The following is a 27,960-nucleotide window of genomic DNA, read 5'->3' as shown; positions in this document are numbered from 1 at the left end:
GACACACACCCAGCCAGCAGAGGTAGGAAGAGCACACACACAACAAGCAGAGACAGATGGGGACACGTACCCAACAAAGCTGAGGCAGGAGGAGACCCATACTTAACAGGCAGAGGGGCCCAGGGCATACATCCAACAGGCAGAGACAGAAGGGGACGTGAACTCAACAGGCAGAGACAGATGGGGACCCAACAGGCAGAGACAGATGGGGGCTGGCATCCAACAGGTGGAGACAGATGGGGACACGTACTCAACAGGCAGAGACAGAAGGGGACACAACCCAACAGGCACCCAACACATGACATGTACCCAACAGGTGAAGACAGGCACTCATCAGGTGGAGACAGAGATGGGGACCTGGTAAGAGAGGCGGGTGGGCCACAGAAAGAGAAAGCCAGTCAGCGAGGCCCAGGGAGACCAACAGACATGCAGGCCAGACACACAGAAAGCCAGCTCCGGGACTCAAGGGCAGATCTCCGGGTTCTTGCTGGTCTGCCAGGGGGCCAGTGGGGGGAGGTGAGAGGACATCACCCCGCATCTGGGGCAGCAGTCCCGGCTTTGTGGCAGACACCCCTCTGAGTTTCATCCCTGCAGGGCCTGCGGAGGGCCCAGGACCGATACAGTGGGTGAGAGGGCCACCTCCTGAGTGCAAGCTGATAGCTTTGTCTCTGATCCAAATTCCCCAAATCTGTTATCCCCACTGCAGATACAGGCAGCTGAGGCCCAGAGGCCAGTGACTCACGCAGGCTGAAAGCAGACCAGCGGCACAGCCGGCTGACACTCAAATCCTTCCCCTAGTTACTGCCTGGCTTGGGGTCAGCGGGCCTTCAGTGTCAGGACGGGGTGAGCAGGGAAGTCAGCCAGAGCCCTGCCCTGCCCATCCGATCCCACCCCCTCCCTCAACACCGGGGTCAGTCCAGGGACGTCCCATTCTAGGTCTGGGACCTGACAGACGCAGCCCCATCTTTAGGCGACCTTGAACAGCCACAAAAGCTGCAGCCACAAGAAGCTGCAGGCTCTGCAGGCGCCTGAGGAGAAGCCTGGGCAGGACAGGCAGAAAGCCTGACTCAGAGAGGGGCTGAGGTGAGCCGAGACCACACAGCAGCCCCTGCCCACCCCGCCCTGAGGTTTGGGCCTCCGCTCGCCTGCCTCTGAGGACACTCCCTGGGGACAGAAGCAGTCACCCGGAAACCCCAGGGGACAGAGCCACTCCCAAACCCATTCCTTGCCCAGGGTCATGGGGACAGAGACTAGGCAGACCAACCCTCTGCTCACCTTTCTGGGACAGGGGAGTGAGTCTCTCTCACCCCTGGGGAAATCTGCCGGGGTCTGCATGGTGGGACTCAAGCGGTGGCCAAAGGGCCCCGGTACTCCTCTACTTCTGCTTTTTCAGCCTTCCCGGCCCAGAAGGCAGGGTCCCTGACCCCCTCCTTCTCACTTCCCCCTCTGTAAGGAGGAGGGACAGAAGACGGGTCAGGCTCCCCAGCTGAGAAGGGGACACTGGAGACCCCAAGCCCATGACTCCGGGGTGGGGGCGGTCCAGGGATACAGCCCTCATCATCTCCTCTGATCCTAAGGAGGGGAGACTAGAACACAGACAAAAGTCACAAGATAATGAGGTGGTGACACACTGGACATCCCAGCACCTGCAAACAGCCCCTTGAGAGAATGTGGGGCAGAACTCAGCAAAGCCAAGGTCTCTGAGTGCCCCAGGCCAGAGTGCAGAAGCTCCTTCCCCAGCAGTGACCTTCCTACGGCTGGGCCCACCCAAAATGGCAGCCCCCAGAGCAGGCACCGCCACACCCAGCCCCGCCTGGCAGAAGCCTGCCAGGCCAGGGCGCTGGGATGGGCAAGGGGGCCAGAGGGCCTCACTGAAGTCTGAGAGGAGGAGAAGGTAGCAGTGAGGCAGGGGCTGACCAGGCCCAGCCCCCTTCCGCATGGCCTGGCCGCATCAGTCCCACCAGTACCCCCACAGGAACTGGCACACCCACAAATACACACAGGCCGATGATCGGAAACCATTTCCACAGACATGTGGAAACACACGCCCCCACGTACACACGGACTTCCCCTTCCAGTCCTCAAAGGGCCTCCAACGACAGTTTGCTGCTGATGGCCTGCTGGCGGTTGGGAAACAGGCCTCCTCAGACAGGCTGCTCACTGCACCCAGCTCCGACAGGGCTGTAGAGACCGGGACAGCCCCGGAAGCCCCAAAGCTCTCTGGGCTGGAGCCAGCTGGGCCCCCACCCCCCAACCAATCCTCAAATCCCTGAGAAGCAAAGGAAGACTTTGTGGCTAGCAGAGTACAGGAAGGGGCTACAGGAAGGAAACAGTCTCAGAACTGCCTTCGCTGGAGGGTCTGTGCTGGGACTGTGAGGCCTCTGGTGGCAGGAGTGGGGGAGGACAGGCACCAGACCACATCCCTTGGTCCCTGCCCCATTCTCCCCTACAGACACTTCCTCTTACTTACTTCCTCCTACAAGGCAGCTGGGAGAGAAGCCCAGAGCCCCTCGGCCTGATCCCTGGTCCCTAGGGTCCCAGCCACGGGCCTCCCTCCACCACCAGCTGCAGCCTAAACCCAGCTGCCAATCCCAGCAGTAACGGACACCCACAGTGCCTTCCCCAGGTGGCAGTGAACACAGGGCCTCCCAGGCCTACCCCCTCCGGTGGGTGGGACAGATGGCTCCTGTTCTGTCTCCTGGTTCCTTGGGGCAGGGGAGGAGAGGCGGACAGTTCCCAGGCATGCCTGCTGCACTCGGCCAGGACCGGCATGAGTGACAACAAGAACTTGCCCCTTCTCAACGAAGCATGTACTGCACGAGGCCTTTCTTTCCTTCAGCCTCTACCGGTGTGGCTTCTGCCAGGCCCTGTGTTTTAGCTTTGACAGAGATCCTGTCATCCCATTTCAGAGCCACGAAAACCAGACTTGGAGAGAAAATGACTTGTCCGAGACCACATGGCTAGAAAGGGGGACAGCTAAGGGCAAAATCAAAGAGTGTTTGCTTCTGAAGTCTACATTCAAGACCTCAGTGCGAGCCTGGTTCCCCTCTGGACAACCTCAAAGCTACGCCACCCTGACCCACCCCCTCCGGCCCCGTCCCCAAGCTACGAGCCTGACGCTAGGAGGCGCACATGTTAAGACTCGGGCCTTGTTCTCCGGCAACTCCTGAAAATCCATGGTAACAAAACACAAGTGGCTACAATCCTACAATCCAGTATTACGGGTGCCCAGGGGCAGTAACAATCTGCCAGGGGTGAGGTCCCAAAAGACTTTCCAGAGAGGGTGCAGCCCAGCTAAACCCCGAGGACGAACAGGAGCTGTCCAGGCAGAAAGGAGGGGAGAAAAGACCCTCTTTGCCGAGAGAGAGACCCGCATGAAGAGGCTGAGGCCGGGAGTGCAGGGTACGAAGGTAAGACCTGCGCACTCACTAGCTGAGCGCTCCCAGGCAAATTTCCCTCCCTGTGTGAGCCTCAGTTTCCCCTTCTGTAGAACAGAGGTTAAAACTAAAGACTCCAGCCCGGGAAGGTTGTTGCTACAAGTACAGTGGGCCAGAGACGAACGGATGCTGCAAGCAGGACTTCTCCCTGGATTGGGCGGGCAATCTCACTGCTGCGGTCTCCTCCCGGCAGGCTGCGGGGACACAGCCCAGCCACACGGTCCCAGGGTCCACGGGAGGGTGGGTGGCCTACCCCAGCCAGTCTGAGGGAAGTTCCCCCCAACACCTGAGGCCCCCAAGGCTCCCCAAAGTCCACAGTCACATCCTGCTTGTGCTCCGGCCAGAGGAGCAGGAGGGATCCGGGATGGATCAGGGTTTCATAAACAGGAAGAGAGGATGGGAGGGGGGAGACGCTCAGCTCTCAAAATAGACCTGCCGGTGCTTCAAAGGGGTCCAGCTCCGGAGATGGGGGGGCTGGGGGGCTGGGGGTGCCTGGTCCACCGTCATGGAGAGAGAGAGGGTGAGTGGAGCCCCAGTCTGCCTGAGGACCCCAGGAGTGCTGGGGGTGCCGAAGGGATCCGGGGAGCTCTTGCCCTGGACTGCTGTCCATACCATGGCAGCTAAAACCCAAATCCCCCTTTCGGCCTAAAATGAATAAAACAATCAAGCATTAAACACCAAGCTTTGAAGAGGCCTGGCTAGCTCAGTCAGTGGAGCAGGCGACTCTCGGTCTCAGGTTATGAGTTCAAGCTCCACACTGGATGTAGAAATTACTTAAAAACACAAACTTTTAAAAAAGAACAAAACAAACCCAACACACCAAACTTTGTGGGACTGTTTAATTTATACATATCACACCCCCTCCCCCAGGGGGGCCTGAGGACAGACCCTGTTCGTCCTCCGATTCTGGAAAAGCATCAGAACCTCAGAGGAGCACGGCACCTGCCCAGGGTTCCACAGCAAATGAGAAAGGGGCAGGATTCTGAACTCAGAATGCTGGACTCCCAAGGGCCCCTCCCTGCCTCATCTCCACCTGGAAGGCCCAATGCTCTCTGGGCCTGCCGAATCTGGCCGCTGGAGGCCCAGCCAAATGCCAGTTCTGCAGGGAAGGGGGCCGGGAGCCCTAGAGCCCACCATGACACTTCCTCCCCTGCCACTCGGAACAGCAACCATCCATCTGGTCCATGCTGGCCCTGAGCACAGGTGCCCCTCGCTGGTTCCCCAGGACTGCTCCTCTTACCATGTCACTGGGAGAAACATGGGCACATGGAAAGGGGTATATTTCTTGGCCTGATATGGGGCCTGGCACAGAATGGAGATTCTCTGTGCCCACGGTCATGTTCTCTACCAACCCAGCATCCACTACCACACGGCTTGTCTGTCTCCACCCTCTCCTCAAGCCTGAGAGCTACCTGAGGCTGGGCTGCTGACTCATTTTAGAGCCCTCCGGTGTCACAGCACAGTGTCCCTAAAGTCTGATGAAGCAAAGGAGAAAATGGCCTGCTCCCAGCTCATTGCACTGCACAGTGATGAGGTCCCGACCACAGGCTGAGCGCCCCCTGGTGTGCCGAGCCCAGAAGCAGGCACCGGGGATAATGTGAGGTTCTGGGGGCAACAGAAGAGATAAGCAGGTGTTTAAAAATGGTGAAACTGGGGGTCACAGGGACCCAATACTCCCCCCCACTTCAGCACGCAATGTTCTCTGGGCTGGGAAAAGTATGGGCTCTGTAGGCAAGCAAGACCTGACTCCATTGTGCACCAGCTATGTGACCTCAGGCCTTGATTTTCTCATCTGTAAAGTGGGGATAGTAACAATCTCTACATCAGGGGTGTTGTGAAAACTACACGCAAAGCTCCTGGAGTGGTATGGGTTAAGCTCTTTCTCTTCTTTAACGTGGCCTTCAAGGCTCTCTGTGCCCATCCATCCCCAGCCTTAACTACCTTCCTATCCCAGGGTCTTCTGCTTGAAAACAGGCATCATAGGCTTGAGACCCAATGTAGGTTACCTGCCTGCGTAAGTTCCTGCCCTCTCCCAACAGGCCTCTCTAGCTCCTGGGGTAGCTTACCACCTATCCCCCCAAAGCTGCGAGCTTCTCTGCAACCCCCAAAACTTGAACCCTAAGATCTGAACATCCTGGTTCTTCCTTGAATCCTTTGGTTTTGTTACGAAGCAACTAGAAGCAGGTACTCCGGAAGGAGATTCTCCAGACCAGGGGCCCAGGCAAACCGAGGGACCCAGTCTCTACCACTTGGTCTGGCTGCTGCTGGCTAAGGTGGCCAAAGTGACCATCAGAAGAGAGGTACAGCCTGCTTATCTCACCTTGCCATACCTCGGGCAGCTCAGCTCCCTTATCTCAGGAGGCTGAGACAAGGCAAACCTCGGGACCAGCTCTAGGTCTATTTCAAAGGTCAAGCTCATGGCAAGTCTGGTGCCCAGGCCGATCCAGGTCTAGAGGGTGTGGCCCCTGGAAGGGGGCAATACTGTCATACCCATGCTCCTGGTGCTGAAGTCACCGTGCGTGCACGTGGGGCAGTTACAATCTAATCTGTCCCTCCCCCTACTCCCTTAAGCCCGGCGCCATCATCCCCAATTTACAGATGAGGAAACTGAGACTTGGAAGGGAGCACACCTCTGGCCAAATAGTGAGCGTGGAGCCAGGAATTAAACGCAGGTCTGCCCTAATGTCAAAACCCAGGCTCCATCCTCTCTAGGCAGCTTCCCAAGCACACGCACCGCCTGCCGCTCTCCCCCAGCCCCCCAATGGCTGGCAGCTCTGTGGCCTCACAGCTCCTGAAAACCGGCTGTGCTCTTTCCCAACAGAGAAATGAGAAAGCCCAGGCCCAGAAGGAATAAAGGACCCACCCAAGGTCACACAACTGTGGACACACAAAACCAGCAACAGGGACTGAAGGGCTAAAGGGAGGCGCCCAAGGGAAGCAAAGACAGTATGGGAGGGAACCAGCCCTGGGCTGGGAAATGGGAACCCAGAGAAACGGCCAGGTGCCATGTGCCAGGCACTGGGCCCTGGTTAGACCTGGGGGGCCACCCTGTGCCCTCCCTTCATGTACCAGCACCGCATACCCAGAAGATTCTAGGCCCTCATCATGCCCAGCTGACCTCAACCTCTCCCATCACCCCTTCAGCTCTTTCCTTATAGCCAGCCCAGCTGCCATGAGGAAATAAACCAAGGAAGTGGCCTGGGTGAGGAGGAGCCAGAGTTCTAGCCGAATTCTGCTCCTAACCCAGGCTCAGCCGTGGTCCCCTTGCCTAAGAAATAGGAAGGTTGAGGGGCTCCTGGCTGGCTCAGTGGGTAGAGTGGGCGACTCTTGATTTCAGGGATGTAAATTCAAGCTTCACACTGGGTGTGAGATTACTTAATAAAATCTCTAGGGATGGCTGGGTGGCTCAGTTGGTTAGGTGACTGACTCTGGCTCTGGTTGTGATCTCAGGGTCCTGCGATCGAGCCCCACATGGGTGTGCACATCTCTCTTTCTTTCTCAATGAAGAAATAAAATATTTTAAAAATAAATAAATAAAACAAAATCTTAAAAATAAAGGAAGGAAGGAAAAGAAAGGAAAGAAAGAAAAGAAAGGAGGAAAGAAAGAGAGAGAGGAAAGTTGGAGCAAGCTATCTCTGTGCACAGGGTCACCTCGAGGACTCAGTGGGCCCAGACAGGAAGGCTGAGCTGGGTGGGCCTCCCTCCTCCTTTACAACCATGCAAACGGTCCCTTGCTCAGGGTGCTTGCCGTGGTCCTCACCTTGGATGGCTGCAGTCCAGCTTCTTCCCCTGAGGCCTGTCCATTCTAGAAAAGAGAAGGGAAGGAAGAATGGGGAATATTACCAGAACTTCCCAGGGTGGGAGGGAGCAAAAACAGACTCGGCCAGAACCCCTCCTCCCCCACCCCGGTGGGCTGCCCCGGCTAGCCAGGGAGGCCATGTAGGTGAGGGCCATCTGCCCCCACCTTCAACGCAGGGGGACAGGTATCAGGCTCTCCTGCAGCAGCCCCTCACCCGCATTTCTCCCCTCCCTCCTTCATGCTCTCTGCCTGGCAAAGCCCTCATCTCTGAAGACTGAGCTCAAATGTCATCTCCTCCCAGGGAGAAGGAAAGGGCACGTGTGGCTCCCAGCTCCGCTGGAGACAAACTGAGTCTGTGCTAACGAATCAACTGCCAAGAGGCCTCAGTCTCCGGATCTGTAAGCTGGGGAGAGTTACCCCCACCTCCCAGAACTGCTGCAGGGACGTAAGGAGACCAAGTCTGCACCAGTGACCAGCCTGGAGCTGCTGGCTGCCCTGTCCTTGCCCCATTCTCAGACTCCTCCCCTGCCCCTGCCGGGCAGAATCACGGCCGCCACACAGTGCCCCTGCATTCCTCCCCTGTGCCACTGGCGACGCGGCAGGGACTATATACACAGAGGCTTGCCCTTCCTCATAGAGGGGAGGACGGAGATTAGGCCTTGGTGCTAACAGCTGCGCTCTTCCGTGCCCCCGCTGCATGCCAGGCACTGGGCTTGGTGCCTCCTGCTTGTGGCATCATTAAATCCTCCTGACCTGGGAGGGAGGCCCTGTCCCCACTTGGCGGACGAAGAAACTGAGGCTCAGAGAAGCATGGCGATGGCACCTAAGGTCACAGGACTGGGAAGCGGAGATGCAAAATCCAGACTCTGACACCCAGGAGGTGATCAAGGAAAGGTCTGTTGAAGAGGAGCCCAGCCTCAGCAGGGCGAACCACCTGCAAAGAGGCGGCCACTGGGGCCCATTTCTAGGCAGTCCTGCTTCTTCCAGCCCCTAGACTTTGCCCTCAGGGGTATACCAAACCCAGCCCATCCTTTTCCTGTGTGATAGGAGGTGAGTAACCAGGCCTTTGGAAGTAAGGAAGGAGCAGTCCCCACCCCACCTGGCACAGCCAGTGTGTGGGGAGGCAGACGGCGGCTCCTCCTGTTAGCAAGACCCAGCCTCGGGCAGGTCAGGACTTTGGAGCCAGGGGCTGGGTCCACAGGGCAGCTGTGGCTTTGCCTGGCAGAAGCAGGCACAGCTGTGCTCTGCCCATTACATAATCTCCGGGCCCCTGGAGCGGCTCCTCCCTGCAGCTCGCAGAACATCCTGCCCCCTGAGCCCCTTTAATGCCCCAACCCACCCCAGGGCCCGCTGCTCTGCAGGTCCCTCCACACATCCATACACATACATGCTGTCATCTCTCAGCAGCCTGAGGGGAGGGCTGGGTGGCTAAGGGCCAGGGAGTAGGGAGTAGGGGCCATGATGTCTTTATATGTTGAGTTTACCTGGCATTCTAGACTCCTGCAATAATTCCCACAGTAGGTCACAACAGCCTACCTGCAGACCAGCTCCCCCTGCCCTGCCCCTGCACTCCTCATTCCAAACCCCTGTCCTTCCTCAAACTCAACTGTGAGCCTCGCATTGAGCAATCAACTCTCGCTCACACACTCTCCTTACTGAGAACCTTCTATGGACCCAGCCCAAAATCCTTCCATGGCTTCCCACTGCCCACAGAATAAAGTCCCAGCTCCTTGGCATGGCATTCAAGACCATCATCCCCAACTGCCCAATACAGGCAATTAAGCATGTGGGTTCTAGAACCTGGCCTTTTGGGTTCACATCCTGGCTTCTACCACTGCACGACCCTGAGGTTACTTCATTTCTCAGGGCTTCGGTTTCCTCATCTGTGAAACGGACATGAAAGCAATGTATCTCATTGGGAGGCAACAAGAAGCAAACAAAATCTACCCAGTCCACAAACAACAGCCATCATCATTACTGGGTCCTGTTCTTGAGCGTAACCGAATGACCTGGGACCCTGGGCAGACCAGCTTGTTTCATATCCCTAGCATCTGCACTGTGGCTCCTTCTACCAAGAAAACCCTTCCTGCCTTGTCACTTTGGCAAACACCTGGCCTTCTTCCCTTCTTCCAGCAATGTCCTCTCCTCTGTTCACAAGGTTTCAAGTCCCTTCCTCCCTCTTCTGGACCCCAGTGGCACTGAGCAAACCCCAGGTGAACTCAGGAAGAAGCCAAGGCTTGTCCATCATCATTTCCCAGCACCCAGCTCAGGGCCTGGCACGCCGTCGATCACAGCAAAGCGCTGCTCAGCAGAGAGAGCAAGAAGCCCAGACCAACTTCAAGTACTCCTCTTTTTCAGATGAGGCTCAGAGTTAAGGGACTTACCTGAGGTCTCTCACCTAGCAGGTGATGGACATGGCGCCGTAACCTGAAGTCACAAGGCTGCAAGCCTAAATCCCCAGTGAGGGAGGGGAGGAGGCCTCGGATGCCCCCAGAGGTGTGGGCTTACTGAGCAATATCTGGGTGGTTCAGGGGACCCCAGACAGAGGCCCTGCCTGGCTGTCTCCGGTCCCGGGGTCTCTGGCCTGGGTGCCACCCTCATGAAACCCCATGCCTGTAAGAGCTGATGCACGATGTTTCTAGAAAGGGATGGGCAGCCCTGGAGAAAGGACTGAGAGTGAAGAAACCATAGGAGAGCCTCCTCCTCAAAGCCAAGGTCCTGGGAAGACAGGGTCCATGTGCCCCTCTGGCCTGACTGTTGCACAGGCAGGTGGGAAGAACACAGCTCCCCAGCCACAAAGACAGCTGCTAATCCGGCTCTGCCGGCCGCTTGCTCTGACCTTGGGTCTGTCACGTCACTTCTCTGACCCTCGGTTTTCTCATCTGTGTCAAGGCCAGGTCTGTCTTGTTCATAACTGCACTGTTGCTTGGCACAGTACTTGTCACATGATGAGTACTCAATAAATATTTGCTGAATGAATGAATAAATGAATGAATGAAAGGGGACAATGACGCTGACCTTGCAGTATCCCGAGTCAAAGACCTTGTCTAAAGAGTCTGGCAAAAGAAGGGCCCTTGGGCCTCACCCACTCTTCTTGCTGTTCCTCAGGGAGCACTGTTCCTAGGGCAGCTGCCCTAGACCACTGTGCCCCCTCCCCAGAGGTCAGAGATGGATTCCAAAAGGCATTCGTCCTTCTCGCCCAGGCAGCTCTGTCTTGAGAAGTGGGGCTCAGGGAAGCATCTGGAGAAGCCAGGCAGCAGATGGACAAAGACAGCACGTGCCCCACGGGCAGGAAGCAGCCCCAGGAGCTGGGTTCAGAGCCCAGCCCTGGCAGCCCTGCACGCTGCTGGAGGCTGGGGGCCAGGTGCCAGGATTGGCTGGCACCACCAGCCCTCTGAAAAGGCTGGACAGAGGCCCTGTGGAACAAAGAGAGTCTGCCAACATCCGGAGCCTCTCCTGTAGTCCCTTCCACCTGGGCCAGTTTGATCCCAGCCCTTCCCCATCCTTGAGCCCTGACCCCACAACTTGTTAGAAGACAGTGAGAGCTCTGGACTCTGATCCTGTCTCAAACATGAATTCATAGGCCAGTTCTCCCAAGTTCAGCTGTCCCATCCAAAAATGGGGGTAATCCCCTTTTTTTAAAAAAAAGAAAAGAGGTTCCCCCCTAACATGGGGCTTGAACTTACAACATTGAGATCAAGAGCCACACGCTTTACTGAGTCAGCCAGGCACCCCAATGATCCCTACTTTGAGATGATGTTTAGAGAATTATTTTAACAAGGTAACAGAGGCAAAGCAGGGACGGTGGCACACAGTGAAGCTCTGTACAGGGCAGGGCTGGGCCCCTGGAGAACGTTCCTGCTTTCAGCAGGGCCAGGGAAGGCCCAGGGCGGAATCCGCACCCACATGGCCACCTGGGCCAGGCCCTGCCTCCCAGCAGCCCATTTTCGGCAGCGTCATGAGGAGGGCAGGGCCGTCCAGACCTCAGGCCTCTGCCAAATGCCCCCAGCAGCCCCTTGCCCGCCTCTTTCCCAGCCAGGAGGCGGTGGCAGCGCCTGTACCTGTGGGTCAGGCTGCTGTATCACTTACATGTCACCTGGGCTAAGAACAGCAAGGCCCTGTTCTCCAGTGAGAGCGGCCCAACCAGCGCCCCGGCTGCCCCGTGGCTCCTGTTACCCAAACAATAACACCCAGATGCCTGGCACTTCCATGCAGTGGGGGAGGGGGAGAACAGGCAGCAGCGCCCAGGGCTCTGCACCTCTCAGTCCCAGGAAGCATGAAGCTACGACCCAGCACTGGCCGCTGGAGGAACAGAGGGGCAGAGAGGCTAAGGACCGGCTGAGGGTCACACAGTGTTTCCAAGGTGAAGCTCAGAAATCACGATGCCCCCAGTCCTAGGAAATACACTAGTCTTCTCCTCTCACAGAACTCAGATGCAGTTGTACTCAAAACTGAGTCGAGTTTCCTGTTTAAACCTGGTCCCCTGCCCCAGGATTCCCCAAAGGGAAGCAGGAAGTAGTGCCCTGCACTGGGAATTGAGCTCCTGGGTGTCTGCCCTTCCTGTGAGCATAACCCAAGGTAAGTCCCTAGGTTAAGTACTTCCCCGCCTCCCTTCCTCTAGGGAGGCCCAAGTCACAGGGGCATGCCAGGGCAAAGGCATCCATCTCTGAGCGCCCCCCCAACCAAGCCCTGATGCCCCAGGCCTTGTGGGGGGGGGGGGGGTACTGCAGAGGGCAGTGTTCCTCACCTCAGAGGGTGAGTCAGCGAGAGAACCTCCTAGAGCCGTGCAGGGCCTGTAAAAACCCCATGGCAGGGATCCCAGAGCAATTTACTCCAAATTGCACCTTCAGGTTGGTTACCTAATCCTGCCGCGCCCACCATCCAATAGCCAGTGTCAGCTACGACCATCCCTTTAAAGGGGTAGCACACCCTGGGTCCTGGGGACCTGGGGTCTTCACTCTAAGCACAACCTGTGGCCCTGGGAGGCAGGGTACTTGGTGGTTGCCCCAGGTAAGAGGAGGCAGAGGAGGGGAGCTAGGCTAGGGACCAAAGCCAAGAGAAAATCACCTTGGCTCCCCTGCTCACTGAGGTCTTCACACCCTCCCAGTATACCCCCACATCCCCTCTGGAAATGGAGTTTCATCTGCTTCCTTCCCAGCATGAGGCTGAGAGGAAAGTTTTCTTAATCTGCTGGTTCAGGGCCTTGACCTTGACCCTGGGGGTCAAAGGGCACAGGAAGAGCTGCCCTTCTGCATCCTAGGGCTTGGCACCACAGAATCCTCAGAGGAGAGCAGAAGCTGCTTCTGGGAGAGGCTAGGTGACAGAGGCCAAAAACCCCAGGGGCCCAGCCCTTCCTATGGGAGGGCTCACAAGGAAAAAGGCAGGCACCAAGGTCCTCCATGTCTCCAGGAATAATCCTCACAAGGTCTAAGGGTTTTTCCCCACTGTCTTCTCCACAGCTTGGGGTAGGGGACACATGTGTCCTCTGGCCCTAACCCAGGGGCAAAAAAACCCGAGAGTTTCAGCCCTAGACAGGTGGTGTCACCCCATATCCCACAACTGCCAAGGGTCAAGAGGGGAAACCCTGCTAGGGTAGCAGCAGAGAAGCGGGGCGCTCTCGGGGTAGGGCGCTGTGAGACATGAAAGAGACGTGGGGTTCTCATGACCCTCATCTCTTGTAGAATCCTAGACATCTGGCACCTTAGCCCTGCCCTTCTGCGCTGATAGAGGAAGCTCCGACAGCTCCCGTACAGGTCCTAGGTGTGTGGGGTGACGGAGGGCCAGATCTCAGGGCCTCGCGGGATCCCCTCCCCGTGCTAAGGGGGTTCTGGACGCTTGGCGGAACTGTCCCCCCCCCCGCGCGCGCGCGCACACACACACACACACACACCCGGGGCATAGGGGTGTGGAGCCGAAGAAGGGCACAAGAGATCGGAGTGCACTCACGCCCTCGAGAGCGCCAGCCAGCCTGCAAGCGGCGCCGCGAGCCGCCCCGCCCCCGTGGGGACCCAGGCTCGCCTGCCGCCGGCGCCCGTCCCCCGCCCCGCTCACTCACCTCCGGGTCCAGCGGCACCAGCTCCATGAGCGGCCAGGGCTCCTTGAGCTGGGCGAGCGGCATCGCGCCGCCGCCAGGCCGCCCGCGCTCCTCTGGCGGCCCGGGCCGCGCCGCCTCCCGGGTCCCGGGGTCCCCGGCTCTGCTCCCCTGCGCCCCCGCGCCCCACAAGAGACCCCAGCGCTGGGGCTGGGCCGTCCGCCGCCGCTACCGCCGCGGCACTCGCACTTCGGCTCCCTCCGTCACCCGGAGCCGCCGCGCCCATTGGCTACCTGCGCGAGGGGCGGGGCAGCCGAAGCCCCGCCCCAGACCCCGCGGGGCGGCTTTCCCGGAGCGGACCCCAGCCCCCGGCGCGCGGGAGGGCTCCGCCCCGCCTCCGCCGCGAGCTCCTGACCCGTGCTCTCCTCCGCTTATGAGAGGCCTTCCCGGCTCCTCCCTACCAAAACGCTGTCCTCCCCGTGCGGACCACGCCGGGGTCATCGCTTTCCCCTCATCTGCTCGCGCGGAGTCACGCCCCAGATATTCCTTCTCCATCCTGGGGGAGGGATGCCCCTTGTTCCCTCAGCTCCCATTCGCCCGCCTCTCCCCTTCCCGCTCCAGGCAAGCACTCACACCGAAGGACCCAGGCCAGGGCTTGAAAGGAACCTGGGCCCCATGCCCCTCAGGCCTTCAGCTCACGAGGCCCTAGAGATGCCCGGGGATCTTAGCGCCCCAGCTCGGGGTAGGTTCCTATTATGTTGCCACCATCAGCACCCATAGCGCCACCAGATTTTTTGGGTAATCTGTCCTTGAGGGGACCCCTTTCAAGCCAGATCTCCCCAGAATCTCTCCAACTTCAGGCCCAGCCCCGGGGCTGATTTATGTTTGTTGCCCCCTCTGAGGAGGGCTCGGACCAAACTCCCAGGGTTGAGGGACACTTGGGCTGCACGTGGAGTAAAAGGCCAGGGAAAAGGGTTCCTCTTGGAGAGATTCAACCAACATCTAAAGAGGTGTTAGGGGTCCAGGTGCGGAGAGGTTTATTCACAGGTGGGGCAGTGGAGGGATGGGCTTGCAGGTTCATGGGTGGGGAAGAATGGCTAGTTATTTGCAAAGCTTTTGGAAGGCAGGGGAATGGTTGGGGCACCCGGGTGGCGCAGGGAGTTAAGCATGGGACTCTCCTGGTTTTGGCTTAGGTTATGATCTCAGGATTGTGAGACTGAGCCCTGCCTTGAGTAAGACTCTCTCCCCCTCTCCCTCTGCCCCTACCCCCACTCTCTAAATTAAATAAGTAAATTTTAAGGCAGGGTGATGGGGAGGATTGTTTATCAAAAACCTTCTGTGAACCAGCTCCAACAACCTGTGATTTCTTTGAATTCCCACCACCACCTAGTTTACAAATCATAAAACAGCCTCACAAGGATGAGATGATTTACCCAAGGTCACACACCAGGTCAAGAACAGATTAGGAGGGCGCCTGGGTGGCTCAGTGGGTTAAAGCCTCTGCCTTTGGCTCAGGTCATGATCTCAGGGTCCTGGGATCGAGTCCCACATCGGGCTCTCTGCTCGGCAGGGAGCCTGCTTCCTCCTCTCTCTCTACCTGTCTCTCTGCCTACTTGTGATCTCCGTCTGTCAAATAAATAAATAAAATCTTAAAAAAAAAAAAAAAAGAACAGATTAGGACTTTAAGAAATCAAAGTTTATGAATATTTCTCCTAAATCCAGATACTTCCCTTATTCCACGACTTTCCTACGGTAGCAAGTGAATTGGGATTTCAGTGAAAAAGACTGAAACCCAACAAATTTTTTTAAAAGATTTATTTATTTTGGGGTGCCTGGGTGGCTCAGTCCTTGAGTGTCTGCCTTCTGCTAGGGTCATGATCCCAGGGCCCTGGGATTGAGCCCCACATCCAGCTCCCTGCTCAGAGGGAAGCCTGCTTTTTCCTCTCCCACCCCCTCTGCTTGTGTTCCCTCTCTCACTGTCTCTCTCTCTCTCTGTTAAATAAATAAATAAAATCTTAAAAAAAAGATTTATTAATTTTTTATGGGGGGGTGACCAAAGGGAGAGACTCCTCTTAGCTCAGAGCCCTACTTGGGGCTCAATCCCACAACCTTGAGATCATGACCTGAGCCAGATCAAGATTAACCAATTAAGCCAAATTAACCCACTGAGACACCCAGGAACCCCCCCCAACAAATTTCTTTTGAAGCAGGCTCTATGTGCAGCATGGGGCTCAAACTCACAACCCCCAAATCAAGACTTGCATGTTCTATGGACCGAGCCAGCCAGGTGCTCCAGAACCCAACAAATCTTGATTTGAATCCTAACTCTTTTACCTCCTTAACATGGGAAAACTAATTTATATCGCTTAACCACAATTTCCCTATCTGTGAAAGAATTATAACCCAAGTCTTTCAGGTAGGTACTGAGCACAACAGTTATTTTATTTTATTTTTTGTTTTTTCTTAAGATTTTATTTATTTATTTGACAGAGAGAGACACAGGGAGAGAGGAAACACAAGCACGGGGAGTGGAAGAGGGAGAAGCAGGCTTCCCACTGAGCAGGGAGCCCAACGCGGGACTTGATCCCAGGACCCTGGGATCATGACCTAAGCCAAAGGTAGATACTTAACAACTGAGCCACCCACGAGCCCCTATCTTATTTTTTTTAATATTTATTTATTTATTTGACAGAGAGTGTGTGAGCTGGGGGAAGGGGCAGAGGGAGAGGGCGAGAATCCCCAAGCAGACTCCCTGCCAAGCGTGGACCCCAACTCAGTGTTCAATCTCAGGACCTGGAGGACCACGACCAGAGCCGAAATCGAGAATCAGCTGTCTAACCAACTGAGCCACCTGGGTGTGCCTACATTTGTGTTAATCAGTAAACATTTATGCCTACATACGACATGCCAGGCCCTCTTCCAAAGCATGTATAGTATCCCAGGACTGCTTCTAGATGCTGAGGATAGAACGATGACAAAACCAAGCCCCAGCTCTCCCAGAGTTGACGTTCAGTCTGGTGTGATTACAGAAATAATTACAGCCAACACACACCCAGCACTTACTCTGGACCAGGCACTGTTCTAAGCACTTCACCTGTATAAACTCATTTAATCCTCACAGCATTATGAGGTGAGAGCTGTTACTCTCTCCAGTGAACAGAGGAGGAAACTGAGGACAGAGGAATTAGGCATCCCATTCTTTGGGTCTCTCCGAGGTTACACAGCTTGAAAAAAATGGTAGAACTGAGACCACTCTGGCAGTGTGGGCCCAGATTTTGGTGTCTTGTTCACTCACTCTCCACGTCCCTGATGGGAAAGGGTGGGGGCTTGGACCAGAGGCAGTGGCCATTATTAACCTCGGCGTTAGTGTCGGCCAGTTCAGCTGCCTGGAACCATTTGCAATGTCCCAACCCCTGCTGCTCGGGGCTAGCCTTGTAATATGTAGACGGACTTACCCTAAAAAAAACTGTTGCTAGGGGCGCCTGGGTGGCTCAGTGGGTTAAGCCGCTGCCTTCGGCTCAGGTCATGATCTCAGGGTCCTGGGATCGAGTCCCGCATTGGGCTCTCTGCTCAGCAGAGAGCCTGCCTCCCTCTCTCTCTCTCTGCCTGCCTCTCCATCTACTTGTGATTTCTCTCTGTCAAATAAATAAATAAAATATTAAAAAAAAAAAAAAAACTGTTGCTGTCTCTCTGAAATTCAAATTTAACTGGGCATCCTGTATTTTGATTTGCTGAATCTAGTGATCCTACTTGGGGTACAGAAGAGATGGCACACAGGGGCCAAACATCTGATGGCAAGCCGGACGGAAGTGAGACAGGAAGAGGTCCCAGAGCATCAGGGCAAAAGACCGGGAGAGGAAGATGGGATAGACGGGCAGGAGTAGAGGAAGTGAGGGGAAAGCAGGAGCGATTTTGTCTTCAGTCTGCCCCTTTCCTGGGGCCCCTGGCCCTCTTCCTTTCGCTTCTTACAGGAAACGATTCCCTATCAAGTGCATCGTTTCCGCTTAAGGACTGAGTGGTGACTATGCTTTCCCACGAACAAGTTTCACTTCATATGTCCCCTCTCCCAAAGGTACTGGAAAAGCCATGGTGGGTCATGCTGGAAAAAGAAAGCCTAGAGAATAGCCAGGCCTGGTCTGGGCAGTTTGGGCAGGTCAGCTTGCCTACCTATGTTGTAGTGACAGCAGTCACTCCACAGAGAGACATGGAGACCAAACCATCGCCTACAGGGCAGTGATTCTGCTATAGCCTCAGCTCACAATTTCCCCTGTTTCCCTCTAGACTCCAGCCCCAACTCCTTCAGTTGCCCTGCCACAGGGCCTTTGAACACGCTGCTCCTTGTACTTGAAACTATCTTCTCTCTTCCTCAAACCAGCGTATCTCCACAATCACTTCCTCCAGGACATATTCCTTTGCCTCCCTGTTATACACACTCGTAGCAATGGATACTTCTCACAGTTGTCCCTTTCCATGTGTTTATGTGATTATTTGATTAACACCTGGCTCTTCAATTAGACAGTAAGCTCTGAGAGGGCAGGGGTCACATCTTGGTTCTTCATGGTCTTCCTGGCACCTGACACACTGCCTGGCACATAGTAGGTGCTCAAAGAGGCTAAGTGATATTCCAGCATCATCTGTGTATGCAATGGTAGTAAATCCAGGACTCAGACCCAGGCAATCTAACCCCACACTCTGAGTAGTGGATACATGCTAGCTATTATTATTAATAATAATAATAACGGTGTTAGAACAGGCTGTTCTGGGCGGTCACTTGAGGTGTTTGTTAAATGAATGACTCATAAAAGGGCTTTGCTGGACACAAATGAGGTTATTATTTTGTATCCTGTTGGAGTGATTTTTCTGGCATGGAGCAGGGGTACTGAACTGAGAGGGGCCGAAGGCTGGGTTTTGGGTCTCTCTAAAGAGAGCCTGGCCTTGTGCTTGCTATAATAAAGAGCAGAAGGCATTGCCTCAGGGAGACGGTCTGTCATTATACTTTCCTAGCTTTTCCGTAGAGGAGGGTGTTGGCACACGTGTCTCCTGGCAGCAGGTGGAACACAATGAGAAGGATAATCATAAAGGCAGTCACAGTCCTCTTTGACAAATGATTACAAGAGGCCCGAGCTTGGCTAAGTATTTAAATAATAATAACCAACTAGAAGGGCTTATTGGGAGAGTACAATAGGGCCTGCTTGGCGCTGTTTAAAGAAAGAGCTCATCCAATTGTCCCAACACCACTATGAGATTGAAATCATTGTCCCCATTTTTCAGATGAGAAAACTGAGGCACATAAAGGGACAGAATTGTCCATGGTCAGACAGCTGGTAAGTATTGCAGCTGGACTGAGAACCTAATTCTCTCAGACTCAAAGACTCACTTCATTACACGGTCAGCCCAGAACAGGAGCTCAGGGGTACCCAGGGTACAGACAGCGGGTAGCAGTGAACAGGGAAGGGGGTAGAGTCTCTCGTCTGCTCCATCCAGGTCTAGGGGGCTGGAGGTGCCATCACTCCCCTGCTTGAAACCCTCATGTGGCTCCACCATCACATTTCAAACAAAATCCACAGATTTTGCTGGGCCTGCAAAGCCCCACAGGACCCGGCTCCCTGCTGCCTGGGGCATCTCCTCTCCTTCAGCTTGCTCAGTGCCTTCCTGCCACCAGGCTTCCTTCCTGCTCATTGACATGCAAGGCAGCTCCCACCTCAGGCTTTCTCTCCTGCTGTCCCCTTCATGTGGAAGGTTCTCTCCCTTCATTCATACCTCTGCTCAAATGTCACCTCTTCAGAGAGAACTAGCCCCTTCTAAACCAGCTCCCCAGCAACGACATCACCTACGTTATCTTGTTTTCACTGCACGCCTCTCCACCAGCAGCAGTCGCACTGCCCATTTACCTGTTTGCTATTGTTCGTTGCGCCCAGTAGAATAAAGTTCCACGAGGCAGGGCCTATCTGTTTTGTTTACCGTTGTATCCCAGGATACATCTGGCATATGGCAAGCCCTCAAACATACTTATGAATGGAGCCACACCAACCTGGGCTCTCATCCAGGCTCTGCCCCCTCCTAGCTCTGTGACTCGGAACATTTAGTTAAACTTGGTTTCTGCATCTCTAAGCCAGGGGTGTCTGAATTAAGTTAGATCGGGCAATAAAATATCTGTGTGGTGCCTGGCACATGGTAGGTGCTCAAGAGAAACCATACAAACAACCATAGCCTTTCTCCCCTCCTCCCTAATTCTTCCCCCTGGAAAGGAAGGGAACGCAGGAGGCTCGGACTTGGAGAGTTCACTGGATGTGTTCTCCACCGGTGTGAGATGAAGATGTGAGAAGAGGCTTCGGTTTAAAGCACTCCCGTGACCGTGGTCACAAGGCAGGGAAAGAATGAGGCCAGAGACGTAGTCGTCAGAAAGGAAGAGGAGGAACAGGAGTGTGCAGGCGGGACGGTCTCCTGGAGAACTGGCTGGGGGCTCTCCTGCTGCCCTGGAGCCTGGGGATGAGGCAGAAGCTTGCTGCTATTAGTTGGAAAGGATGGAAAAGGAATTAGAGTTCGAGGGACAAAAGAGGAAGCAGTGGGTCATCTGTAGATACTCATCAGAAACCAGCTCTGTGCCCGGCACCGCTGTGGCCACTGGGGATACAGCAGAGGAGGAGAGGGAGAGGGTTCTCTGCCCTCTAGGATAGGATAGGGATGGGTAAAATTACGGCCCACGGGCCAAACCTGACCTACTATTTTTGCACACCTGTGCGCTAAGAATGGTCTTTACCTTTTTAACTGATTGAAAAAAATCAAAAGGGGCGCCTGGGTGGCTCAGCTGGTTAAAGCCTTGCTTTTGGCTCAGATCATGATCCCAGCACCCTGGGATCGAGTCCCGCATCGCATGGCATCGGGATTTCTGCTCAGCAGGGTGCCTGCTTCCTCTTCCTCTCTCTCTCTCTCTGCCTGCCTCTCTGCCTACTTGTGATCTCTGTCTGTCAAATAAATAAAATAAAATCTTTTAAAAAGAAAAAAATCAAAAGAAGACTATTTCCTGACCCGTGAAATTTATATGAAATTCCAATTTCTGAATCCACAAATAAAGTTTTATTGGCACACAGCCAGGCTGCGTTTATGTGTGGTCTAGAGCTGCTTGGCACTACAACAACAGAGTCGAGTAGTTGCAACACAGACCATATGGCCTGGAAAGCCTGAAATGGCTTTTTTGCGTTTTTTGGGGAGGCGGGGGTAGTTTGTCAACCTCTGTTTTGGGACCTTCCATTCTCTCTGGAGAGACAGTTAAGGAAACAGTAAGTGGGTTTCAGGGGGCATCTGGTAAGGGAGCCAGTTCCTGCCTCAGCCACCTACCCCTGGAAGGGAAGTACTCCGTCCAGCTGGACTACATTACAGCTCAGAGGCGCTGGGGTCATTGTCATCAGCTCTCCGCCTCTGGGCCAAGAGGAGTGAGCCTTTTCCTGAAAAAAAAAAAGAAACATACTCAGTGATCTGCAAACTCCAGCACTACTGGATCCCCTTCTTTCCTAGATCCTCAATGCAAGAACAGCACCTCAAAGGAATGTCCCCTTTGTCACCAAGGCCTGCCACCTACGAGTCTCCTCCCACACTACCTCATGGAACCCTGACAAGGATTAGGCATGGGTTGGGATTATTGTTCCCATTTCACAGACAAGGAAACTGAGATTTAAAGAAATTACCAGAGTTACCCAGGGCCACACAGCTTGAAACAGCTTGCAGATCCAGAATTAAAAAGGAGTGGAGTGTCAGCTTTGAAAGGGCCTTCAGGATTGTCTTAGTGAGCCATGGCAAACTGGTGGCCTGGGGCTGAGGTGAATCAGGTAAGGGTGGTGGCAGGTCCTTCATGTGCAAGACATAGGCTTGCATTGTCTGTGGAGAACTTAAAAACATGAATGAAACTGGGTAGGTCTGCTTTTTATTATCACCCTGCCCTGGTACCTCCAGACAATGTCGGGCATAAAAATGCTCCCTCCTGAAGAGATCTTTCTGTTAGTCTAAGTTCTAAATCACTGCTGTGATTATTAAGAGTTTTAAGAATATAATATATATGGAGGCTTCAAATTAGTACATTTATGTTACCTAACCTTTGATAAATAATATATGCTACAATGGGAGCTAATTTGGAAAGCTATCCCCCCTACACAGTTGACCCTCAGCATGTGCCTTCAATTTGAGACTTCCTAGCAGCTCAGAAGTACTGGAGTCGCTTCGAGAATGTTTAGGTCCCCCTGTCTCTGTGTATAAGCAGATTTGAAATCAACAATGATGATACAGTGACTGTAAAAAATGAAGGAACAGAACTTGAGCTACTGCAATTCTTTCATTCTCTGTGCTGCTCATTCTTTGAACCCTGCCCTGTTGCCCCTTTTGGAGGCCCTTTTTCTTGTGTATATGTACATGTCCTTTCTATTAAAAATAATAATAATAATAGTAATGTAACTAAAAAAATATTGGTCCATTACTTTTTTCTCTTTCATTTTGTAATTTTTTTTTTTTAATTTTGGTTGTCTGGGTGTGTATATGAAGTCAATAAAAGGAAATTTTTTTTAAAGATTTTATTTATTTATTTGACAGAGATCACAAGTAGGCAGAGAGGCAGGCAGAGAGGGGGAAGCAGGCTCCCTGCCGAGCAGAGAGCCCAATGAGGGGCTCGATCCCAGGACTCCAAGATCATGACCTGAGCTGAAGGCAAAGGCTTTAACCCACTGAGCCACCCAGGCGCCCAATAAAAGGAAATTTTTACCGTGTTTCTTTTCTGGCCATTATTATTTGTTTTGTTTCACAATTATTATTGGAGAAAATTCTGTCAGGTTGTGGTTAAAAAAATGATCCAATCTGGGAGTCAGATACACACTAGGTTTACCGTCGACCTGAAAACAGAAGAAGACCCACAGACAATGGCGTTGTCTTTTCAATTATGATCATCATTATTATTTTACTGAGTACCTACTTGGTACCAGGCCCTGTTCTAAGGTTTGACATCATCTCTCTCTCTCTTTCTCTTTCTTTTGGGGGGGGATATTCAGCAAATATTTATTAATATCCTACCCTGTGTGAGCACCATTGTAGGTGCTGGAAATATGGCAGTGAACAAGGTGAAGTGCTTTTTCTCTATTACCCTTGAACCACTGGACCCGGAAGTGTTTCCTTGTGTGTCATCTCACTTTAAAAGTGAAGACAGACTCCCACAGGGCTGGGATTAGGGTAAAGTGAGTAAGGCCAAGTCATGCAGTGCAAGTTCAGATCCTGTCTTTATTTAAAATATTGATAGTTTGTTCATCATAAATATTTATTGGATTCTTTTTGACTTTTTTTTAATTAACATATAATGTATTATTAGCCCCAGGGGTACAGGTCTGTGAATCGCCAGGTTTACACACTTCACAGCACTCACCATAGCACATACTCTCCCCAATGTATTTTTGACTTTTTTAAAGCATTTATTTATTTGAGAGAGAGAAAGAGAGTGGGGGGAGGGGCAGAGGGAGAGAATCCCCAAGTAGACTCCCCACTGAATAGAGTCTGACTTAGAGCTGTCCTATGACCCATGAGATCACAACCTGAGCTGAAACCAAGAGTTGGACATCGAATCAACTGAACCACCCAGGCATCCCTACTTTTGACTTTTTTTTTATTTTTTAAATTTTTATTTTTATTTTTTTAAATATTTTATTTGTTTGAGAGAGAGAGAGAGGGAACACAGGTGGGTCAGGGGGAGGGGCAGAGGGAGAGAGACAAGCAGACTCCCCTCTGAGTGTGGAGCCCAACATGGGACTTGATCCCAGGACCCTGCGATTATGACCTGAGCTGAAGTCAGATCCATAACCCACTGATCCACCCAGGTGTCCCTACTTTTTAAAATATTACATTAATACATTAGTTATCTTGACTGTTGAGTTTTCAGGTGCCCCCTTAAATCTTACGCCCAAGATGATTCCTCATTAACCTCACCCTAGTCTCATCTTTGCTCATCTAACCCTTGCAGCAATCTTGTGAAGGAAGTGCAGTAATTATCCCCATTTTACAGAAAAGAAAAGTGAGGCACAGAGTGGCTAAATGATTTGTACAAGGACACACAGTCATTAAGTAGTAGAACTGGCACGTGAACATCTCTTACCTTAGAGCCCACGCTCTTAATACTACTTTACATTTGTTTGGCCCACACAGGTTGCTGAATAACCCAAATAACTTGCCATTGCTTTAATTTAAGATAAAAAATTAAATTAAAAATATAAAAATAGGGGCGCCTGGGTGGCTCAGTGGGTTAAGCCGCTGCCTTCGGCTCAGGTCATGATCTCAGGGTCCTGGGATCGAGTCCCACATCGGGCTCTCTGCTCAGCAGTGAGACTGCTTCCTCCTCTCTCTCTCTGCCTGCCTCTCTGCCTACTTGTGATCTCTCTCTGTCAAATAAATAAATAAAATCTTTAAAAAAAATATATATATATATAAAAATAGTGGCGTCTGGGTGGCTCAGTGGATTAAGCCTCTGCCTTCGGCTCAGGCCTGATTGCTGGGATCAAGCCCCGAATCAGGCTCTCTGCTCGGCGGGGAGCCTGCTTCCCTTCCTCTCTCTCTCTGCCTGCCTCTCTGCCTACTTGTGATCTCTGTCAAATAAATAAATAAAATCTTAAAAAAAAAAAAAAAGAGTAGGATGCCTAACCAATTTAGCCACTCAGGAGCCCCTCCAGCTTCTTTATAAGTCTGTCAACCTGGGCTCACATTCCTGTTTTGGAAGTATCAGCAGGATGAGTAGTAGCCCTTCTTAAATCAGGCAAGGTTGGGGCGGCTGGGTGGTTCAGTGGGTTAAGCCTCTGTCTTTGACTCAGTTCATGATCTCAGGGCCCTGGGATGGAGTCCTGCATATGCGCTCTGCTCAGCAGGGAGCCTGCTTCCTCCTCTCTCTCTGCCTGCCTCTCTGCCTACTTGTGATCTCTCTCTCTGTCAAAAAAGTAAATAAAATCTTAAAAAAAAAAAAAAAACAACCTCAGGCAAGTTCATCAGGCAGCCACACCCCCACCCCCACCCCCACCACCCACTATTGTCTCAACAGTTTCACTGTCTTGTTGCCTGCCTGCTCCTGGGGGCATCTGGATTTGAATCCCTAATCTAATCCCTAATCCCTAATCCCATTTCACAAATGGAGAAATCCAGGCTCCATCCAGAAAAGAAGAGGCTTACCCAATGCACCTAGCACTTCTAAGACAAAGCTGGGCTCCAAGCCAGGTCCCACACAGTCCCTCAGTCACAGGAGACAATTGTGAGTGACTTCACTTTTAAAGGAAGCTTAGAGAGGGAGCTCCTAGACTCGGAACGAGCTAACACTCATTCCATGAGCACCTCCCAATGGCTGGCGCTGAGACCCGCATGCCTATATCCAAACAGCTCCCAGTAACTCTGACAGGTCGATCTTGACAACCTCCATCTTACAGGTGAGAAGATATGGCTTGGGAGGTCAAGTGACATTCCTGGGATCTCACTGCAAGTTTGCGGCCAATCTGCCTAACTTTCTAGTTCACTAGCTCTTGACATAAGACCGGAGGAAGCTACCTCCAGCTTCCTTCCTGCAACTCCCACTCTCACTCTTGCTGGGATTTTCTGGGGCTGAGGCTATAGTCACCCCAGACTGAATTTACTCTCTTCCAGGAGGATATTGCCACCGAGCAGCCTGAGAAGCAAGACTGAGTTGTCAAAAATACCTGCTAGGACACCTGGATAACACAGTCAGTTAAGTGTCCGACTCTTGGTTCCAGCTCACGTGATTCCTGAGACAAAACCTAGGTGGGGCTCCACGCTCAGCAGGGGTCTGCTTGAGATTCTCTCCCTCCGCTCCTGCCACTCAGGCTCATTCTCTCTCTCTCTCATACTCTCAAATAAATAAATAAATATTGGGGCGTCTGGGTGGCTCAGTGGGTTAAGCATCTGCCTTCAGCTCAGGTCGTGATCTCCAGGTCCTGGGATCGGGCCCCCCATTGGGTGTGCTTAGCCAGAGTCTGCTTGTCCCTCTCCTTCCCCCAAAACTCCTCTCCTGCACTCCCACTCTCCCTCTCAAATAAATAAATAAAGTCTTTTTAAAAATAATAAACAAACAAATAAATAAATCTATCTTAAGGAGAAGTAGACCCTGCTTTATGGGGAAGCCTGGCTGGCTCAGTGGGTAGAGCGTGCAACTCTTGATCTAGGGGTCATGGCTTCAAGCCTCACCTTGGGCATAGGATGTACTTAAAAAACATTTAAAAATAAAATCTTTATAAACAAAATACCTTCTTTATGACAGGCGTGTGTTAGATGCTTTTCACAAGGCTTATATTCCCTTCTTTGTGTTTACCTGGATCCTCTACATTTTCCATAATGAATATGTTTTACTTCCAGTACAAGGAATTGCCTGATCACAGCCTGGAAATGAGTCTACTAACGATTTGGGGAAGTTGGGGATCAGTATCCACAACTGGCAATCGAGGAAGCTGAGACTCAGAGGATTGCCCAAGGTCACGCAGATGATAAGTGGCGGAGTCAGGATGCTGCCTGAGTCCAAGGCCTGTGCTCCTTCCACTCCACGCCTCTGCCTGCCTTTTTTTCACATCTTGTTGCACAAAGGAGTTCAGGCAAATTCTAAACATATATAAGAGAAAGCAAGCATTTATCCTACTATATTTCAGGAAGATCAAATAATGAATGAGGAATAGTTCTTTATGTAAGAATTTCAACTAATGAATGCAAGAAAGAATGAAGAATTAGAAAATTACCTTTTGGGCTGCCTGAGTCAGTCGATAGAGCATGTGACTCTAGATCTCTTGGTCATGAGTTCAAGTCCCATGTTGGGTATAGAGATTACTTAAAAATAAATAAAAATTTGGGGTGCCTGGGTGGCTCAGTGGGTTAAGCCTCTGCCTTTGGCTCAGGTCATGATCTCAGGGTCCTGGGATCAAGCCCCACATCCGGCTCTCTGCTCAGCAGGGAGCCTGCTTCCCCTACCCCTCTCTCTGCCTGCCTCTCTGCCTACTTTTGATCTCTCTGTCAAATAAATAAATAAAAATCTTTAAAATAAATAAACAAAATAGATAGCTAGATAAAAACTTGGGGTGCCTGGGTGGTACAGTCAGTTGGGTGTCTCATTCTTTGTTTGGGCTTTGGTTGTGATCTCCAGAAATGAGATTCACCCCACACCCCACATGGGCAGTGGGGAGTCTGCTTAAGATTCTCTCTCCCTCTCCTTTTGCCCCTCTACCCATCTCTCTCAAGTGAATAAATAAATCTTTTAAAATAAATACATAAAATATTTTGTAAAAAGAAAAATTTTTTGTAACATCTTTTTTTTAAAAGATTTTATTTATTTATTTGACAGACAGAGATCACAAGTAGGCAGAGAGTCAGGCAGTGAGAGAGAGAGGAGGAAGCAGGATCCCTGCTGAGCAGAGAGCCCGATGTGGGGCTTGATCCCAGGACCCCAGGATCATGACTGGAGCCAAAGGCAGAGGCTTTAACCCACTGAGCCACCCAGGCACCCTAATTTTTGATAACATCTAATGAAATGATGGTTCATAGGTGGATGTTAAAATGAATAGATAAAACATTGATGGGGATTTCAATGAAGAGAGCAGGCCAAGAGCCCTGACCAGCAGATCCATCAATAAAAATGTTTCAACTAAATATCATGTGCCTCCAGATATGACTTAATAATAAGTATACAGCACCACTGCCAAGAAGTTACTCTTGCCAAAATCGTTAAACCCAAACGAATCAAGCCACTAGATCTAACTTTCAGTTTACTGAAATATAAATAACAGAATAACAAGTTAAACTACACCATTAGGAAGCAATCAGCCAAAACTTCTGCGACTTGGGAAACTTCTCAGGACAATGCTCTGTTTTCTCTTACAAATAAATAGCATGAAAAAAAAGAAAAAAAGAGAAAGGTGAAACTATTACACATTAAAAGTTACTTAAGAGGGGCACCTGGGTAGCTCAGTGGGTTAAGCCTCTGCCTTCAGCTCAGGTCATGATCTCAGGGTCCTGGGATTGAGCCCCATGTCAGGCTCTCTGCTCAGCGGGGAGGCTGCTTCCACGTCCCCCACCTCTGCCTGCCTCTCTGCCTACTTGTGATCTCTGTCTGTCAAAAAAAAGATAAAAAAAAAAGTTACTTAAGAGACATAGCAACAAATGACATGTGTGAACCTTATCTGAATCCTGATTGGAACAAGCCAACTATTAAAGAAATTTGAAATGAACTAGGCATTCAGTGATTTTAGGGAATTTTTAAAAAAGATTTTATTTATTTATTTGACAGGGAGAGAGGAAGCAAGAGAGCACAAGAGGGGAGAACAGCAGAGGGAGAGGGAAAAGCAGGCTCTCCACCAAGCAGGAATCCCTATGTGGGGCTTGAGCCCAGGACCTCAGAATAGTGACTTGAGCTGAAGGCAGATATTTAACTGACTGAGCCAACCAGGCACCCCAGATTTTAAGGAATGTTTATTAATTTTGTTAGGTATGATAGTTATGTTTGAAACAGCCTTATCTGTTAAAGATATATGCTGAAATAATTTGGGTGAAATGATATGATGCCTGGGATTGCATTACAGGACTCCAGCGAGAGGCAAAAGTGGAGAGGTAATTAAAGAAGATTATTATCAAATTATCAAAACATTGATAATTATTAAAAATAGGTGATAGGTACATGATAGGTACAGTTT

General features: G+C 52.1%; 1 protein-coding gene across 2 annotated transcripts in view; it reads right to left on the bottom strand.

The window, feature by feature from the left end:
- The window catches only part of RPS6KA1 (ribosomal protein S6 kinase A1), a 39,007-nt gene extending 25,483 nt beyond the window's left edge, over window positions 1-13,524 (bottom strand). Inside the window, exons 1-2 of one of the 2 annotated variants that reach the window (XM_059376761.1) lie at window positions 13,292-13,524; window positions 7,198-7,242 (exon numbers count right to left, since the gene is read on the bottom strand). In XM_059376761.1, coding sequence (XP_059232744.1) covers window positions 7,198-7,242; window positions 13,292-13,354 — 108 coding nt within the window. In that variant the 5' untranslated portion in view covers window positions 13,355-13,524. Of the gene's footprint in view, window positions 1-1,275; window positions 1,417-7,197; window positions 7,243-13,291 lie in introns of those variants that run through there. The other variant, XM_059376762.1, reaches the window with a different exon arrangement.
- Window positions 13,525-27,960: the final 14,436 nt, after the last annotated feature.

Source organism: Mustela nigripes, chromosome 14, assembly GCF_022355385.1.
Source record: "Mustela nigripes isolate SB6536 chromosome 14, MUSNIG.SB6536, whole genome shotgun sequence".
NCBI classification, from domain to species: Eukaryota; Metazoa; Chordata; class Mammalia; order Carnivora; family Mustelidae; genus Mustela; species Mustela nigripes.
The sequence above is the reverse complement of the archived record's forward strand: the minus strand, read 5'-3'. Positions and strand labels throughout refer to the sequence as shown.